The 18,369-nt window shown below is 44.0% G+C and overlaps 1 protein-coding gene and 1 non-coding gene across 2 annotated transcripts in view; both read right to left on the bottom strand.

The window, feature by feature from the left end:
* St14 (ST14 transmembrane serine protease matriptase) overlaps positions 1-18,078 on the bottom strand; it is a 44,971-nt gene extending 26,893 nt beyond the window's left edge. Inside the window, exon 1 of the mRNA XM_005330728.4 lies at positions 17,743-18,078. Within this exon, the coding sequence (XP_005330785.1) occupies positions 17,743-17,823 (81 nt within the window). The 5' untranslated portion in view covers positions 17,824-18,078. The remainder of the gene's footprint in view (positions 1-17,742) is intronic.
* Positions 3,501-3,573, bottom strand: Trnaa-cgc (transfer RNA alanine (anticodon CGC)). The gene has a single exon. It is a non-coding gene; the product is annotated as a tRNA-Ala (tRNA).
* Positions 18,079-18,369: the final 291 nt, after the last annotated feature.

The raw sequence follows: 18,369 nt of genomic DNA, 5'->3' as shown, positions 1-18,369 counted from the left end.
GGCATAACCAATGATTAGTCTGTGTGGATCTTTCCAAGGGACAGTTTAATTGCTCCAGAGAATTACAATTTTCTAATCTCCGACTGGAGTGATTTAAACCTGACAACTAGCATTCAGGAATAGATAGGAGAAAAAAACTCATTCCCCTTTCCTCATTTAGCTTTCCTCTAATCTGGTATCCTCAAGTCGAGATATTTGATTCCATTTCTCCAGATCCTTTCCCTCTATTACAGGGATCTGGAGGGGTAGCTGTCTTTTTGCTTGGGCAGAGGTGGGGATTTGGGGATTTCTAACAATGATTTCCTTGTCTCACTCATATCTTCTATAATACCTGAGCCCAACGGCCAGGATGTGGTGCAGTGGTAGAATACTTGCCCCTCAAATTCAATCCTTAGCACTATAAAAATAAATAACACCTGAGCCCAATTCCTGGCAGAAAGAGGACAATTACCAAAAAAATACCTAAGGGGTATTTCTATAATCTGAAGAGATGCATAAATCTTCAGGTTCAAAGGGCTCAATGAACGGTAAAAAAAGATAAATGCAAAAACATAAATAACTAAATATGTCATGATGAAATTTCAGAACAACAAAGATAAAGAGTGGATATTGAGGCAGGCAGGGGGGGTGGCTGGGGTCGTGGCTCAGCGGCAGAGCACTTGCCTAGCACACCTGAGGCCCTGGGTTTGATCCTCAGCACCACATAAAAATAAACAAAATAAAGGTATTGTGTACAACTACAACTAAAAAATACGTGTGTGTGTGTGTGTGTGTGTGTATAAAGAGTGGATACTCTACACATCTGTTCTTTTTTTTTTTTTTTCTCTCTCCCATATTTTATATCTCCTCATCATTTGGTTCTTTTCGGGGAATGCTTTTAAACTTGCTCCTGCAAATCTTTTATTTTTAATTTTTAAAATAGCTTCACTGGGGCTGGGGATGTGGCTCAAGCGGTAGCGCGCTCGCCTGGCATGCATGCGGCCCCGGTTCCATCCTCAGCACCACATACAAACGAAGATGTTGTGTCTGCGGAAAACTAAAGAATAAATATCTAAAAAATTAAAAAAGTAAATAAATAAAATAGCTTCACTGTACATACACAAAGTATACAGTTTGGGGCAAATATATCTATTTTCCCACAAAACCATCAACACAATCAAAATAATCAACATAACCATCTCCTTCCAAAGCTTCCTGTAGTTCCTCCCTGATTCCCTTTCCTGCCCCAAGCAACCAATAATCCAATTCCTGTCACTAATGATTAATTTGCTTTTTCCATGACTTTGTGTAAGTGGAATAATGTAGTAGGCACTCTTTTCTGTCTGGCTTTTTTTTACTCAGCACAATTATTTTGAGATTCCTGCATGCATCAATACTACGTTCCTTTTTACTCTTGAAGCACTATCCTATGCATGGATCCCTGTTATGGACATTTGGATTGTCTCCAGTTTGGAGCTACTACAAATACAGCCACTCTAAACACTCCTGTATGAGCTTTGTATTCAAAAATGCTCTTATTTCTCTTGGGTAATTACCTAGCAGTGGACTAGCAAGTTTGTATGATAGGTATATGTTTAACTCTTTAAAGAACCACCAAACTGTTTTACAAAGTGATTGTAGGCTTTTACATGGTCATCAGCAGTGTGTGAAAATTCTCATTGTTCCACGTCCCATCTAGAGCTCAGTATGGTCGTCTTTTTAATTTTAGCCATTCTACTAGACATACAGCAGTGTCCTGTGGTTTTCAGTGTTTTTTCTCTAATGACTCGAGATAGTGATCATCTTCTCATTTGCTCAGTTGTCCTCAGTTTTTCATCTTTGCTGAAGTGTTTTTCAAATCTTTTGCCAATATTTTCATTGGCTTGCTTGTTTTTCCATTAATGAGTTTGGAGAGGTCTTTACAGGCATTCTGAATACAAGTTGTTTATATATTTTGCAAAGATCTTCTCCTAGTCTGTGACTTGTGTTTTCATTCTCTTAATAACTCTTTTGAAGAGTAGAAGGTATTTTTATTTTGATGAAGGGCAATTTGTCCCATTTTTTCTTTTAAGATTTGTAGTTTAGGTGCTGTATCTAAGAAATCTTTGCCTATGCTGCAGACTTTCTCCTGTATTTTCTTCTAGCAATTTTACAGTTTTAGGTTTTACATTCAAGCTGATTTTTTTTTTTTAAGATTATCTTTGGACTTTGCCTTAGCCTTCCTTTCTCTCTCAGGCTATAGTTTTCTTTAAATGTTGGATGGCCCACAGTTCTACTCCTACTTAAGAATGATAAAAGAAAGGCTTCAGCTGGACTCTGAACAGATGGTTTGTGTGTGTGTGTGTGTGTGTGTGTAAGAAATATAACAAGCCAGGCACTATAGCATGCACCTGTTATGCCGGCTACTTGGGAGGGAGACTAAGGTGGGAGGATCATTTGAGTGCAGGAATTTGAGACTAATCTGGGCAACATAGTGAGACCCCACCTCAAAAACCAACAACAAAAAAGAAAGATAAGAAAATAGCAAATTGTTATGTTTAGATGTATTTTCAATTTACAAAGTAATTTTCCAATTATTTCCTTTCCTGACCCTCACTTTAATCCTGCCAGTCATTCAAAACTGGCAGTATTGGTCTCAACTATAAGTATGTATGTCTAAAGCATACATGCACATATAAGAATATATATCAAAATGTTAACTAGTTAGATCAGATGCCAGATAATTTTCTATGAGCTCATATTTATTTTCCTGGTTTTATTTATCAGGCATATGAAGCCCGATAAAAAAAAAAAAAAACTTGAAGGCTGGGTATATGGCTCAGTTGGTAGAGTGCTTACCTAAGCATGTAGTCCCTGGGTTCAATTCCCAGCACCACCGAAAAAAAAAAAAAAAGAAAAAAACTTGATTTATACATATATATATATATTTTTTTTTTTCAATGAATCTTTTGTTTTATTTATTTATATGTGGTGTTGGTGCTGATGGTCGAACCCAGGGCCTCACACATGCCAGGCAAGTACTCTACCATTGAGCCACAACTCCAGCCCTTGAAGATTATTTTACCAGGAATTAATACATTTTTTGTGCTCTTCTAGGTACTCAATCATGAATTACATAGGAAGAAAAAAAAAAAAAAGACTAGCACTATCACTTTCTGACTTACAGGAAAGGCAGGGAGAAATGACGCTTCTGCAAACTCACAGAGCACTCAGTGGCAGATCCAGAATCTGATCCTGGTTTTCTGCCTCCCTGGGTGGTCAACCTCCAGAAGCAAGTATGAATTCTGAGGCTCTACTCAGCCCAGAAACAACTGTTTAATCAGTAACTAGCCTGCCTCCTTTTATAGTCCTAACTCTCAACTCCATTTTCAGGAGTAATAACGATGTCATCTTGCATAATCCCTTGGTGGTTTTTTTTTTTTTTTTTTTTTTTTTTGATAAGGAAACTGAGGTGGAGCAAGAGGGAGTGACCTCCAAGGTCACAAAGATAGTAATCAGTGTAGTGTGTGTGTGTGTGTGGGGGGGGGTACTGGGGATTGAACCCAGGGCCTTGTGCATGCGAGGCAGGCATTCTACCAACTGAGCTATATCCCCAGCCCCAAGATAGTAATCAGTAAAGCAGCAAAGCTGGAACAGAAGCCAAGGTCTTCAATTCTTAGGCAGGGCTTCAGACACAGGCCCCTAAGCCAGTGCTGGGCAGATGTGGAGGGAGGAGGAAGAGGTCTCAGGGAGCTCCCATCCACCCTGACTTAATTGCACACATAATCCATGTGGCCATAGACCAAACGAAGAGAAAGTGCACCTGTATCTGCTTTGCCTCTGTTTTTTTCTTAAAAGTAAACATCCACAGGTGCACATGCACGACGTAATGCTATGAAGCCAGGTGCTGGCTTACCACAGACATAGATAGGGCCACATAACCACGGGGGCCTCTTCCTACCACCAACTCTAGTTGGTCTAGTTGGTCTTCTGGCCAGGGTCCCCAGAAACACAAGCTAGTTCTAGGCCACTGTGACAAAAGAACAAGGAATGACTTCCAGGAAGATGGATGGGAATAAAGTGTTTGGAGTGTTTGTTGAGTAAAGGACTTGGAACAGATGAAGGAGAATCAAGGCAGCAGGTGGGAGGATGTGATTCAGTTAGTGCCATTACCAACCAACTTCCTGGACAGGCCCAGAAACCCAGGAAGGGATATCACAACAACCCTGTAGATTTTGGCACAGTAGTGCAAGTGGTATGTTCCTCAAGGTCAATGCCTGTCAAAAAATAATAACACAATTGCTTTATAGAAGACCCCCAAAAAAAGTGTATTTTACTTACTAATATATAGGAAAAAGGCTTGTGGTCACCCTACTCCCATTAAATAAGAAACTAACCTGGGCTCAAAGCCAAAAGCAGAACAAACAAAACTCTGTTCAAATCAACAACAGGATCCGCCCACTGAGAGAAACCCTCTCCTAGTTCCTAGCACTCACTACTACACCCATCACTGGGACACAAACTCACTATGGCCCTGACCCCCTCCCTCCAGCTCTGGGACAAGCAAATCCAAAGCAAGAATTTGCCAATGATAGCTCATAGTGTGGTGCTCATTAGAGAAAAGCAACTGGTGATTACATTTATAAACAGCAAAAATACTACTAACAATCCAAAATTCACATGAAATAACCAAAACAAGTGAGAGACAAAATAAATCTTCATGCCAGACTTTGTGTTTTTTTTAAAGATTGTTCCTCATTTAACTAAGGTGGGTGTGATCTGCTGGGAAGGCAGCGGGTGATCCTGGAAACCTGAGAGGTTACTTAGACTTCAGGGAGGGACCATTAAGGGCAATCACAAGACAAATGGTAGCCTGCTTCTGGTGCTGGAGATCAAGGTCAAGGGGCAGATGTGATTTCACTGTCTGGGGACACAGGTGGCTCAGACCTGAGATCAGGACAAGGGTGGATAGATTCATGTGCCACTGCCAACTGTCTCTGATGTGTGGCAGACACTCTTCACTTGCATGTTCAGTGACTCAGAGCATCCACCTAACCAGATGGGACACATCTCAATCCCATGACATCATCACCACCATTGGGGGCAGTCAAGTCCCTGTGATCATTCAAGCAAGAAAGGACAGTAGGGATTGAGCACCAGGAATGTTTCTCCAGGTTGAGAAGTATTCTGCAACACGTCAAAGATGTTCCCCTTGCTCAATGGGAAGACCAAGCCAGCATGACTCTTGTGGCCATTTCTAAATGCCCACTGAATGGCTAGTGGCCATCTCAGATGACTGCACAAGGAATGATCTCCAAATTCGAAATGTTATATTTGTCATCTGGACAATGCCAAGCCCAGACGTGGGCAGCACTGAGAGAGATACCAGAGGTAATGTCAGAGAAAGGTCTCTTCATTCAGTTGCTAATGGTGGCCCTACCTCATTTTATTATATCTCATTTTACTGTGCTCCACGGATATTGTGACACTTCCAAATTGAAGGTGTGGCAACTCTGCATACAACAAGTCTATGAGTAACATTTTTTCAACAGTTCAATGATTGTTACCATTTTTTAACAATAAGGGTTTTTTAAAAATATTTTTTAGATGTTGATGGACCTTTATTTTATTTATTTATGTGCAGTGCTGACAATCGAACCCAGTACCTCACACATGCTAGGCAAGCGCTCTACCATTGAGCTACAACCCCAGCCCCACAAAAAGGGTGTTTTTAATTAAGTATATAAACTGTGTTCTTAAATAGAATGCTACTGCACACTCAGTAGACTAAGTATAGGATAAACATAACTTTTATATGTACTAGGAAACCCAAATATTTCATGTGAATTTCTATGAGGATATTCTGAAATTGAACCCACAACACCCCAGAGGCACACCTGTATTAAAAGGGTGGTCTCAGCTAAGAGAGGCCCTGCATAGATGGGGTCTCTCCAGTTAAACCAGCAGCCTCAGGTGGACTTGAGCAGCTGTGTACAGGGAGCAGCCAGTCACCTGCAAGCTTCTAAGGGCAGAGACTATACCCACTCTACCACCATCAAAATCTAGAGCCCAGTACAACGTCTAATCCAGAGAGCCCAGGGATGACTGAAGGACAAATGAGAAGGGAACAAAAAGAAGACCCACATTGAAATACTCCCACCTATTCACTTACCTCGGATAAATGATCTCTCAAGAAGACAGATTCTCAAGAAGCCCACAGAGGCTACAGTTCTCTATGCTCATACCACCCAGCATTCCCCAGACTTGTCCAGTTGTGAAAAATTATAATAAAAGATACACTAGCTGGGTGCAGTGGTACACACCTATAATCCCAGCAACTGGGAGGCTGAGGCAGGAGGATTACAAGTTTAAGGACAGGCTCGGCAACTTAGTGAGACTCTGCCTCAAAATAAAAAATAAAAAGGGCTAGGGATATAATTCAATGGCAGAGCACCCCTGGATTAAATCCTCAGTATCACAAAAAAAATGAATGAATGAATAAATAAATAAACTAAAACAAACAAAGGGCTTGCTTAGCATCTAGACTCCCAAACTCCTCTTCCTGGAGATGTTGATATTTTGGTCAGGGGAAGGGCCTGGGATCTGATAATTTTAACAAGTGCACCAGATCATTCTTAGGAACCTGAGAGTTTGAGAAATTCCACCTACCATTTCCAGCTTGCAGGAGGCTGCCTGCCTGGCTCACCCAATTCCTATCACCAGTGAGAGGAGGCTTCCAGATTCATCAGTCAGGCTGGTCTATTTTAAGCAACCACCTAAGGTGCAAGGTACCTGCTGTGTGGGGTTGGGTTTTACTTCCTTGCCCTGGGGATCCTCCCACCATAGGTTATAGCATCATCCCAAAAGTCCCTTGGGCTGTCACCAGTTTCCACAGACACATACTCCCAGTCCCAGCTTCCAGGAGAACACTGAGCTCTCCAAACATTTTTGCCATTTTGCCACTGAGCCCTCTCATCCTCGCCCTCTGACCATCACTTTCCTCAGCTGCCCCACCAGACCGAGAGCAACTGAGAAACAAATGGGAGCATGAGGCTCCCAGGGAAGATCCAGAATTTGCTATACATGTATAAGTCCAACCCATCAGGGGAACAGAAAGCTGATCCCCTGGCCAGCTGGTAGCTCTGACTGAAGGAAATAAACCAAGTTTCCACACCTAGCCAGATCATGAAGGAAAGTCCCCCAGGGACCTGGCTTTGTCTACTGAGGACACTCTGCCAACACAGAAACACTGTGGTTCTCTGCCAGGGAGCAGCTAGATCCTGCAGGTTTCATACCTCCCAGAACTGCCAGGGCCCTCCCTGCCGGTACACCTTCCAGATGGGAGCCACACACCCCTGCAACAAGGCCCGGACAGAGACTCATTTTGGGGAGAGTAGGATGGGTGTGACCTAGATAAGGGGTCGCTGAGATCCCTGAGCCACTGGGGCAAATACTTCTCATGGCGCCTGTTTCCCCCTTAAAAGTGGGTTAATGACTCCTTATGCCCCCCCAAGTAAACCAGCTGTAGAATATAATTAAGCTAATTTCTGCTAATGACAGGGGCCTAACCTATACCTCCCTTTGATTTTTATTTCTCCACCCACCACCCATCCACCTGCCCAAGGCCATGCAGTCCCACTTCTCCCTCAGGGCTGGTAGGAACAGCTGGAGTACAAACACTGAAACAAAACAAAAACTTTTACAGCACAAGTTTACTACGAGTGTGTGGGCCAATTTAAAGACCTGGCAGATCTTCCTGAAGCCCAGGCATGGGGATGGGGGGTTGTGTCAAGGTCTGCCCAACCAGCCAGCCTGACCCGAGCCAGGAGAGCCTCCTCTCTTGCCTGCTTCCCCTCCATCCCTTCCACCCCCAATCTTGCCCAGAGTTAGCACTTGATTGTTTTGCAGTGCTGGGGATGGAGCCCAGAGCATGTAAATCTATTGATTGATGACTGGTGGGTAGATTGATGGAAGGACTTTTCCCACCATGTTTAGATCTAGGTAGCCTCCCAGGGCAGGCTGGAATTATCCTGGAGGTTCCAGGCACCAGGACAGTTTCCAAGCCTGTGTTCCAAAGTACTCTCCTTATCCTGGAAAAAGGTAGAATGTTCTATCCCCACTGAGGAGCTCTGCTGACAGCCCCCCGCCCCCTGCCAAGGGCTCTCTGGTGTCAGAAGTGGCTGGGCCACCATTCCACTCTGGATTCTGCCTGGTCTCTTCCTCTCCTGTCCCTGCCTCCGCAATACACACACATATACACACCACCACCACCACCAGGACACATCCTCTTTTGGAAATTCCAACCAAAGAATTCTATCTCAGGCTCTCAGAAGAGCCTATACCAAGTTCGCACAAGTCTCCTTATTTGCAGAAGCCCTTCCCAGCCCAGCCACCTTCCTCCTGCACAGCTTCAGCCAGGCACCAGATCCTCTGAACACTAAACAAGAGGAGTGAGGGTGTGGCCAGTAGCATGTTACTTCCTTTCTTTTCACTGAACCCACAATCTGATTCCATGGCTCAGTGCATTCTTTACTGTTGAAACTTTTATCAACATAATCGTAGATTCCCTTGAAGTTGTAAGAAATAATACGAGAGCTCCTCTGTACATTCTACCCAGTTTTCCCCAATGGTAACACCTCATAAAACTATATGATCATACCACAACATTGATATAACCTGGGATGATATTCAGACAGCTTGTCTTACTTACATTTGCACTTATGTGTGTAGTGAGTTACACAGAGTTTAATCACTTGTACAAGCTCCTATAGCCACTATCACAGTCAAGCTTGTGAGCAGGTCCAGCACCAGGTTCCCCCTGTTGCCTTTTGTAACTATATTCACCTCCCTCCCATCTCCCATCCCCCTCAGACCCCCAAACCACTAATCCATCCTCTCACTCATTTAAAAAATTTCATATAAATAAATCAGCATATAGGATTTAAGGACTATTGCCTTTTTTCACTGTAAAACGTTCCCTGGTAACTCACTTAAGCTATGACGTCTATCAGTAGATTAGACAATGTTCTTTTTCATGGTTGAGGAGTATTCTGTGACATGCAGGTACCCAATTTGTTTCTGCTTTGGGAGACCCAGGGATCTTCAGAAGTTAGTGGAAAAGTCCTAATCTACGTGTAGCCTCTGAGAATTGACTGGATTCTGAAATACCTATGGCTCCCAGTCCCCTAACTGAGCTATATGATGTTGGAGTGAAATGATGGAATAGGCAAATAAGAAAACCCCTGACCCCAGGAGAGAACAGGGGAGACCCTTGGGTCCATTATTGCAAAGTGGAATTTCTGGTGGTAAAATTTCTGGAAGTAAAAAGAGAGGAGCAAGGCGAAAACTTCAAGGCTCTTGAAACCCAATGCTTAGAGCAGGACAGATTTTAGAGAGCAGCTCACCTCTCATCTTCCTGGGGCCATCCTTCATAGGGGAAATAGTAGTTTCACTGAGCATCAATATTAGCAAGTTCTGCTTCCCCAGAGTGTGGCATTGCAATGACCGCGGCACTAGTCAGCATTGCAACAGAACCAGTCTAATTTCTCCATCTCACATTAGTGCTAAAGCTCTCTCTTGATCTGGTTAACCATGATCAGTTCCTCTGGTTGCGTATACAAAATGTTTTCTAAACTTTTGGCTATCTGGTTTAACCTCACTGTTAGTCATATTTTCATGAACACAACTACCTTAGTCCCTGGAATTCAACGGCATAACTCCACGAAGTCTGACCTACATGACTTCCAAAGTATCTGTTCATCAGTAACCCACCTCATCCAGACAAGTAGCACGCGCAGCAATAAAATGAAAATAAGAACAAATGATATATCCACTTGATAAAAGCTTATTCAGCAATCAAAGATGGTTTTCTTTTTTCTTTCTTTTTTTTTTTTTTTTAGCTGTAGTTATGTGGTGCTGAGGATCAAACCCAGGGCCCCGTACTTGCTAGGCAAGCATGCTACGGCTGAGCCACAACCCCAGCCCTCAAAGATGGTTTTCAAAGAGTAGGTAGTTAACATGAAAGTACTAAGATAGACTGAAAAAAAATCCAAAAAGTCAAAAAGTACAGTTGTCCATCATATCCACCAGAAGACTATTTCCAGGACCCCATAAGGTGCCAAAATCTACAGATGCTCAGGTCCCTTATATAAAATGATATAGTACTGCATATAACCTGCACACATTCTCCCTTATACTATAAATCATCTCAGAATACTAATAATGTAAATACTATGTAAATAGTTGGTATACTGTATTGCTCAGGAAATAAATACAGGAAAAAAAATCTATATGTGTTCAATATAAACACATCTCTTTTCCAAACATTTCCAATAGGTGGTTGGTTGAATTCATAAATGCAATATGCAGATATTGAGCGCCAACTTTATATGGCTACTTCCCACCATTCAGTTTATGGAGTATCTCTTCTTAGATGAGGAAGGGGAAGAGAAAGACTTGTGTCTTTGCTCAATAATCCCAGCATGGATTAAGATATATTTTTTTAATATTTATGTTTTAGTTGTAGATGGACACAATACCTCTATTTTGTTTATTTAATTTTATGTGATGCTGAGGATCGAACCCAGGACCCGGCATGTGTGGCAAGCACTCTTCCACTGAGCCATAACTCCAGCCCAGATTAAGATATTTAATATATGATTGATGAATCAATTAGTCAGAATCATGTCTTACCTACAGAATGATATTATACTATGATTTCATTTGGAAAAGAATATGTGTATGTGTATATATATTAATGTCTTCATTGACATTAGTATAGGCATGGAAGACTTGTGGGAAAGTATCAGTGAAACTATTTGCATGAGTCAGCTTTCTGTTACTGTAACACAATACCTAAGATAATCAACTTATAAAAAGGAAAAGTTTATTTTGGCTCACAGTTTTGTAGGCTGCAGTGCATGACCAATCAGCATGCTTGCTTTGGGCCTGTGTTGGCACATCATGATGGATATGAGTGACAGAGCAAAGCCATTCACCTCATGGTGGGGACATGAAAAAGAAAGAAAGACTGGGGTCCCAAAATCCCCTTTAAGGGCATGTCCCCAGTGACCCAAAAACCTCCCACTAGGCTGCACCTCTTTAAGTTTCCACCATCTCCAATGGGCCTTTGGGATACTCAAGATCCAAACTAGAGTTCTGTTTACAGGGGTTAAAATCTAGAAAGAATTCGGAAGAATTTTGCTTTCTAGCTATACAATTCTACACTGTTTGATTAAAAAAAAAATCTTAATTTTTCTAATGAAAAATAAACAAACATTTTTTAGGAAACAGGCATAGGCAACAGAAAACTGTCACAATGCCTATGCATAGGCACTGTCCTCCATTTCTAAAATTCTTACTACTTGCCTTCATTGGTCAGATATTCTTTGGCTATATATGTGTGTATTCAATAAATTATAGTATATTAGCCTTTTAATAATATTACAGGTATGACCAAATAAAACTGTAGGGGAAAAAAACTTAGTTTAGATTTTGGGCAGCCACATTACAAGCGTGGCCTTTCCTGTGATTACTGTCAACTCTAAATTCTGGAACTCATATGGTGGAGTCAACCATTTCCTCAAGGGTGACCACAGGAGGGAGGTGTTTCTGTTCCTGGTACTGACGGTGGTGTGGTATGTGCAGCTCTTACTCCTAAGCCAGAAGGACATGTTCTGCTCGCGGCAGCCTCTCATTCCGACTGTCCAGCTCTTTTCTGACTCATAATTAAATCATCCAGGTATCGACCTTTCCCTCCCAGCTGGGTGTCATCCATAACAGCTAATAGGCAAGAGCCCCAAGACCTCATCTGAGTTGTCACTAAAAAGGAAATGGCCCAGAACCCAGGTGGGAGACCACACCCAGAGGGACCTTCTTAAATGCAACTGCACCATCAGACATAATACTACCAGATCTCAGGATTCCCCAGTCCTCCAGCATGTCTAATAGACAGAAGACTGACAGGCCATCCCCAGAACACAGAGGGTATGTGCACAACTACAACACACTAGACAAAGCACACACACCTATGTAGAACAAGGAACAAGAGATGGGAACCTGACAACATGTTGGCTTGGGTAGGTGAATTATTTTTTCAGTTTAAATTTTTAATGATATTTAATCATGTGCGTGATAGACAAAGCTACGTGTTATTTAAAGCATTGTTGGAATCATACCTCCAGCTTAGTGAGCTCCTGGTCTGCCGGCTAAGTAACCTCATCAAAAGGGAAACCAGACAAGTTTGAAGTGAGAAAACTTGGTGCACTTGTGTTGGCGCCTGGTGATCACTACTTCTTTTTTTATGTGCTCACAACTCGCTAATGATGTGTTCTGGGGCTTTGCTGGGGATGTGCGTCAATCACCAACATCTTTGGGATACAATTTTATGATAGCATTTGTGGTTAAGATCATAGGCTTTGAAGTCGCACAGATCAGGTTTAAATTCTTGCTCTAATTCTTACTGTCTTTGGGACACTTACACAAGCCCTTTGATTCTCAGTATTCTCATCTGTGAACTAGGCATTTTCCTTCTTATAGCTGCTACAAGGAGCAAGTGAGAACTGAAGTGCACATATTTAGTGAAGGGTAGAAATGACTGTCATATTTTTCTTCACCTTCTTCCCACCACCATCATCATTACCACCAACAGCATCTCAGAATTATCCATGTGGGCCAAAAGAGATGAAGGATCCAAGCTTTACAACAGTTAGTCAACTATCATGAGGATTCTGTGGGAAACCCAACATAGCACTAAGCCCAGACAAAACGGGCAAATACAGAAAGAATGAGCACCCAAGACAGAATTTTTAGTTGGGCCCTGCTTCTAGAAAAGTTCTTAATATAAAAAAGCTTGCAATAAAGAATTACTATCCACAGACTCTAAGCCAATAGCAAACACTCTTTTCACCACTGCCAACTAGTGTGGAAACTCTCTTGAAAAGCCAAGAAGTTTTTATTCTCATTTCCACACTACCAAACAGCTTTCATAACTTAGCCCCAGGCATCTCAGAAACATCCCCAAAAAAGAAATCTAGTTTCTTAACCATATCAAATGAACTCTTATCCTTAGTAATCCATCCCTTCTTGTGCCTATTAGGCTGACAGACATGTTTTGTATGTTAAAGTCCAAGTACAATAGAGCAGAGGTAGACAAGCTGGGTCCCAACCTAGACCCCACTTCTGTTTTGCTCTGTGACCTTGTGCAAGTTAATTAGACTCCATTTTCCTCACCTGCAAAAAGATGATGATAATAATAATAATAGCAGTCAACATGCCATATCCCCTGGTACTCATGAGAGCATTCAACCAATTGAGAACCAAAAATATTTTTAAATTGCATCAGAACTGAATAGGTGCAGATTTTTCTTATCATTACTCCCTAAACAATATAATGCAACAACTATTTACATTGCATCAGGGATTATAAGTGACCTAAAGATGATTTAAAGTATACTGGAGGATGTGTGCAGAATTTTTGCACATAGAATCATGTGTGATTAACATTTCAGTCAACAACAGACCACAGATTCAACTGTAAACGCCATATACCTAGGTATGTGGTAGGTTACACTATGGGCATTTGTGTATGAACACTCTATGGTGTTTGCACACATCAATCACCTACCCACAAAGTTCTCAGAATATATCCCTCATAAGCAATGCATGACTGTCTATGTTACATTATCTAATGGCACCTCAGATTTTGGTGTCCACCAGGGATTCTGGCACCAATCCCCCTCAGATAGTGAGAGACAATAGTACTACTTCTAAGGGTCATAGCTAACACATCCGGGCTCATAAATGCTAGTGTCATTACAAGTACTCCAGATGCTCCAGTAGCCGTGTGCACAGTATCAGGAAAAATATCTCATCTTTGGAACGTAGGATACCCGGGGACAGTGTCACTTTCTCCCTCCCCACCTAAGAACAGACTTCTTGTCTTAGGAGAGAACCACGCCAACAGAGAGAAGTCAGGGGAACTCCAGGACCACAGCATTCTGAGGGACAGAGGCCATTGGCCACAGAGGCTGGGGGTGAGGGAGCCTCAGCTGCTTCTCCTTCTACAGCCTGTGATGACAAGACACCCAAGCCGCTGCTTTGGCTCTGCGCAGAACCACCATTTGATGAGGTCCACTGGTAGCAAACAACTTGGGTATCTTACCCAAAGAAGCTTGCTATCAAACTAGGATGGTCTCTTATGCTTCAGTTTTCCAGACTCTTAAATGAGGACTATGAATTTCCAGATATTCCCAGGACCATGGTGGAGGGAAGCACTCTAGAAAGGACAGGTTTCCCCTCCAAGGCTAGGATCTATGAATCCCTCCCTCCAAGCACTTCCAGATTCCCTCTGCTCACTGCCTCCACTACAGTTCCCCTCACTCTCCACCCCACCCCAGCCTCAGCAACTTGGCAAGGCCCTCAGCAACTTAGCAAGACCCTGTCTCAAATTTTTTTAAAATAGAATTTAAAAAGGCTGGGGATGTGGGTCAGTGGTTAAGCATCCCTGGGTTCAAACACCAGTATAAAAAAAAAAAAAAAAAAAAAAAAACTCTGGGATTCTCAGCCTCCTGACTTGCATCCCACTATTATATCAACTTCCTATTCATCCCACAGCTTTCCAACTCCAAAACTCAAACTATATGATTTGAATACTGTGCAAAAACTTACACACGACTTTCATGTAAAGTATCCTTTTGAATACTTGCAACCTGCACATATGTATCATTCCATTTTATAGCCACAAGAAACTGAGACTTAGAGAAATTAAGTAACATTTCTGAGATCATATGGCTAGGCAGGGCCCCAGCTCCATGTAGCACTCTACTGCCACCAGATCACAAACACTTCCAGCTTGGGTTACACAGATGTTCTCTTGATGTTCCTAAGGGCTTGTCCAGAATCTAGTACTCATGACCCTGAATATAACTCCATTATCCCATACCACACAAGGGGGCCTTGAAGGCAGGCACTGTGTGACTGGCAGGGACTGTGTCACTTCTATTTCCCAATGCATGCTCAGATAGTGGGTACTTACCTAATAAATAAGTGTCTCTTATGTCAATGAAAGACTTAATGAATGGGTGAATGTTTGAGCAATTGATAAACAGATGACCCTAAAAAGCCAAGGCTGTACAGATTAGCCCCCCACCCCAAGCATCTGATTTTGACCTCACAGAATCCGATTCCCGAAAGCCAGTCTCCCATATGGCTAGGGAACACTGAATCTTGCTTATGAAAATTAAGACCTGATTGTATATGAATATGTCAAAACAGCTTCATAGTCACCACCAAATATTCAACAAGGACCTAGCAACTCAGTGAGGCGGGCTTCTCAGTTCTCCTTAATATTGCCTTAACAACTGGCACTTGCACACCTGCTCCCACACAGGCAGGGCTCACACAATCCCCAGACACAGTTCAGACAACAGGGCCTTAGAGCCACAGAGAACATTACAATGCTGCACAGCAGGGCCACTTCCCACTTGATTGGAGCAGCAGGGGTGGGGCAAGGGCCTTAGGTCATCAGCCTTAGGAAGAAGGCAGCCAGATCCAACTATACTACCAACCAGGATCCAGAAATGGAAGTGAATGTGAATGTGAAACCCAAAAGCAACAGTGCTCCTGGGACCCAGCATGACCTGATGACACAAAGAACAAACCCAGGGGAGAGCAGCCCCACTTCCTGGTCAGATAATGTGCCAAGGCAGACCCCAGCCACAAACAATTCCAGGTGATCCCAGGGAGTGAGATTTCGGGTGAGGCTTGGGGTGGGAAGAATATATGAAAACTTTCAGAAGAAATGAAAACAAGCTTTGGCTACTTCCTTCCAGAAACACTGCTCCCATCTAACCTTCTGCACATGTTTCTTAGCATTGCTCCCCCAGGCTATAAGTTCCTTACAGGAACAACCACACAGTAATGGTCTTTGAGAGCCAGCCCCTCAGCAGTACTTGGCCTAGAACTACGTACAGAGTTGGTTCAGTGGAGCTCTGCAAAAGGAAGACAAAGAGTGAATCACGGGAAGGAAAAAGCAGAATCAAAAGTGGAAGGAGCCACCCAATGGCATGGAGAATGGATAAGCCTCACAGGAGAAAATGAGCAGGAACCAAAGGAAAAGAAAATGAGGTGACCAGACAAGTCCAGCAACCCAGGGAAGATTGGGAAGTTAGACCCAGTCTGGTCCCTATATCAGGGGAAGATGCTGTGCCCTCCAGGAAATGGCCCAGGGAGTAAGCTGGACTCAGACTCCAGGAAGATCTACTTTCCCAGTGTCAGCAGGAAAGTCCCAGAAAGGGAAGACAGAAAGGGTAAACATGGAAGGAGGGGAGAAAAACAGCCCTGAAATAATAAACACCAAATAGTAGGCTCTCTGCTGAGGCAGGAGTCTAGAGCCTCAAGTAGGTAATTATTAAGGATTCACAAACACCCCAATTACAGAAAGGAAGAGAAGGCAGGAACAGGTCAATCTGCTCTACAGCAGGGCAGAGGCACAACCAGAAGCTCCAGTCTTTGGGGGCGAAAAGTGGAGAGAACAACATTGCCCAGCCTCAGTTGGTATGTGTGGTGGGGGCACCCACAACAGCCCAGGAATCTTGTGTTATGCAAGCTCCCTAAGTCAGGATGCTGCTTGAAGAAAAGGAATCAATTTGAGATGGCTCCAAAATCTGGCCTCAGTGGTAGGGTGCTCGCCTGGCACGCCTGAGGCACTGGGTTCGATCCTCAGCACCACATAAAAATTTTTAAAAAGGCATTGTGTCCACCTACAACTGAAAAAAAAATACATATTAAAAAAAAAATCTGGCCTGACATGGAAGCCAGGAACAATGAGGCCGAGGATAAAGGAATAAATCTCCCTCACCAAACAAACCTACCTCTCAGTACCCATTCAGTGCCTTCCAAGAAATGTGAGGTCCTCCTGGGGTCCTCTCTTCGGAGAGGGAGTTCTGGCTGCTAGTCCTGCCTGGGCACTGCCACCTAGGTGTGTCCTTCAATAAAGTGACTAACACCCCCTTCCCGGACTCTGTACATTAAATGCAATGTTTTTGAGATCTTTCAAAAGATCTCGCTTCTGTTCTTCCAGTCAAAGAAAAGCTTCCTGATTCAGTATCTTCCAAAAGACTCAAGCACGCGCTCCCACATCCCTACCCAGTCACCTTCCCAAAGGGCTCCATTCCTTTTTGGAGAAGCCCAGGCAAACCTTTAACACTGGAGACCCGCGCTCCACCCTCTATACCACGGAAAGCTCTAGGTCTCCCAATTACTCTCAGCAAAGGTCCCAAAGTGCTTTTGATCAAGGGAGAAAAAAAAAAATCCTGCAAAGGCCAAGGATAGTCAAGTCTCCAAGCCCCACGAAACCTCCTTTCCTTCGCCCAAATCATCTTACTCCCTGCGTCCGCGCCCTGGCTCCCCACAGATGTATATTAATAATCCAAAGGTAATGGAGGGACCGATACGGAGCTCCTCTTTTCAAGTCAGGGAAAGGACCAAGAGGGAAGTAAGACGGAGGGGGTGATTCAGTGCCTTCAGGCCCCTGGGGCTTCCCACCTCCACGGTGGCCAGCGCACCGCACGCAGCTCAGGTACCAAAGGTCCGGTCAGCCCCGCCCGGCCGCCCGCGGACAGGTACCCGCCGAACAGGAAATTCCACCTGTGCGCCCAGCGACCGGGCCACCAACGGGCAATGGAGTGGAGCTTGGCCGAGACTAAGCGCCATGCGCAGGACACTGGGGATCGTGGGGCCGAAACCTCAGCGCCCAGCCCACCCAGGACCCCGGTCCTCGCCCACCTCCTGCCGCGAATTGTACTTGAATCCCAGGCCGAAGTCCTTTGGATCCCCTCCGGCCTTGTGGGTTCGATCGCTCTTCATGGTCTCGGTGGTGGGTCTTGGGTCTCAGAGACGTGATCCCTGCAGGCAGCCGACTCCCATGGCCCGCGGGCCGCGGGGGAGACGGGGAGCTCAGGGCGCAGGGAAGGCCGAGTTCCGGGGCAGGCCCAGCGCGCCCGGCCGGCGGCGGCGGCTCTCGCTCTCGCTCTCGCTCTCATTCTTCCTGGCCCGCGCAGGTAGTTTCAGGGTGTGGCTTTCAGGGTCTGTCCCGCCCCGCCAGCCCGCGCACCTGTCCCCTGCCCGCCACCGCGTCTTCGGGCTCCGCCTCTGGTCACGCCTTCCAAGGAAAGCTCCTCCCTTCGTGTAAAGGCAGAGAGGAGTTAAGGGTTAACCGGCCCCCAGTTAAGGGAGAGGGGATGTCCAGACTAGATCAGAGATCTGTAAGGACCTAACAACAACCAAGTGCACTTTCTATGGAACGGAGAGCTTCTTTAGCTAGGTTGTTTTTTTTGTTTGATTGGTTGGTTGGTTGGTTGTTTGGTTGGTTTTGGTTTTGGTTTGGTTTGGGTTTTTTTCCTCTTTATTTTC

This window comes from Ictidomys tridecemlineatus, chromosome 4 (genome assembly GCF_052094955.1).
Source record: "Ictidomys tridecemlineatus isolate mIctTri1 chromosome 4, mIctTri1.hap1, whole genome shotgun sequence".
In the NCBI taxonomy this organism is placed as follows: Eukaryota; Metazoa; Chordata; class Mammalia; order Rodentia; family Sciuridae; genus Ictidomys; species Ictidomys tridecemlineatus.
This window is presented reverse-complemented; position numbering and strand designations above follow the sequence as displayed.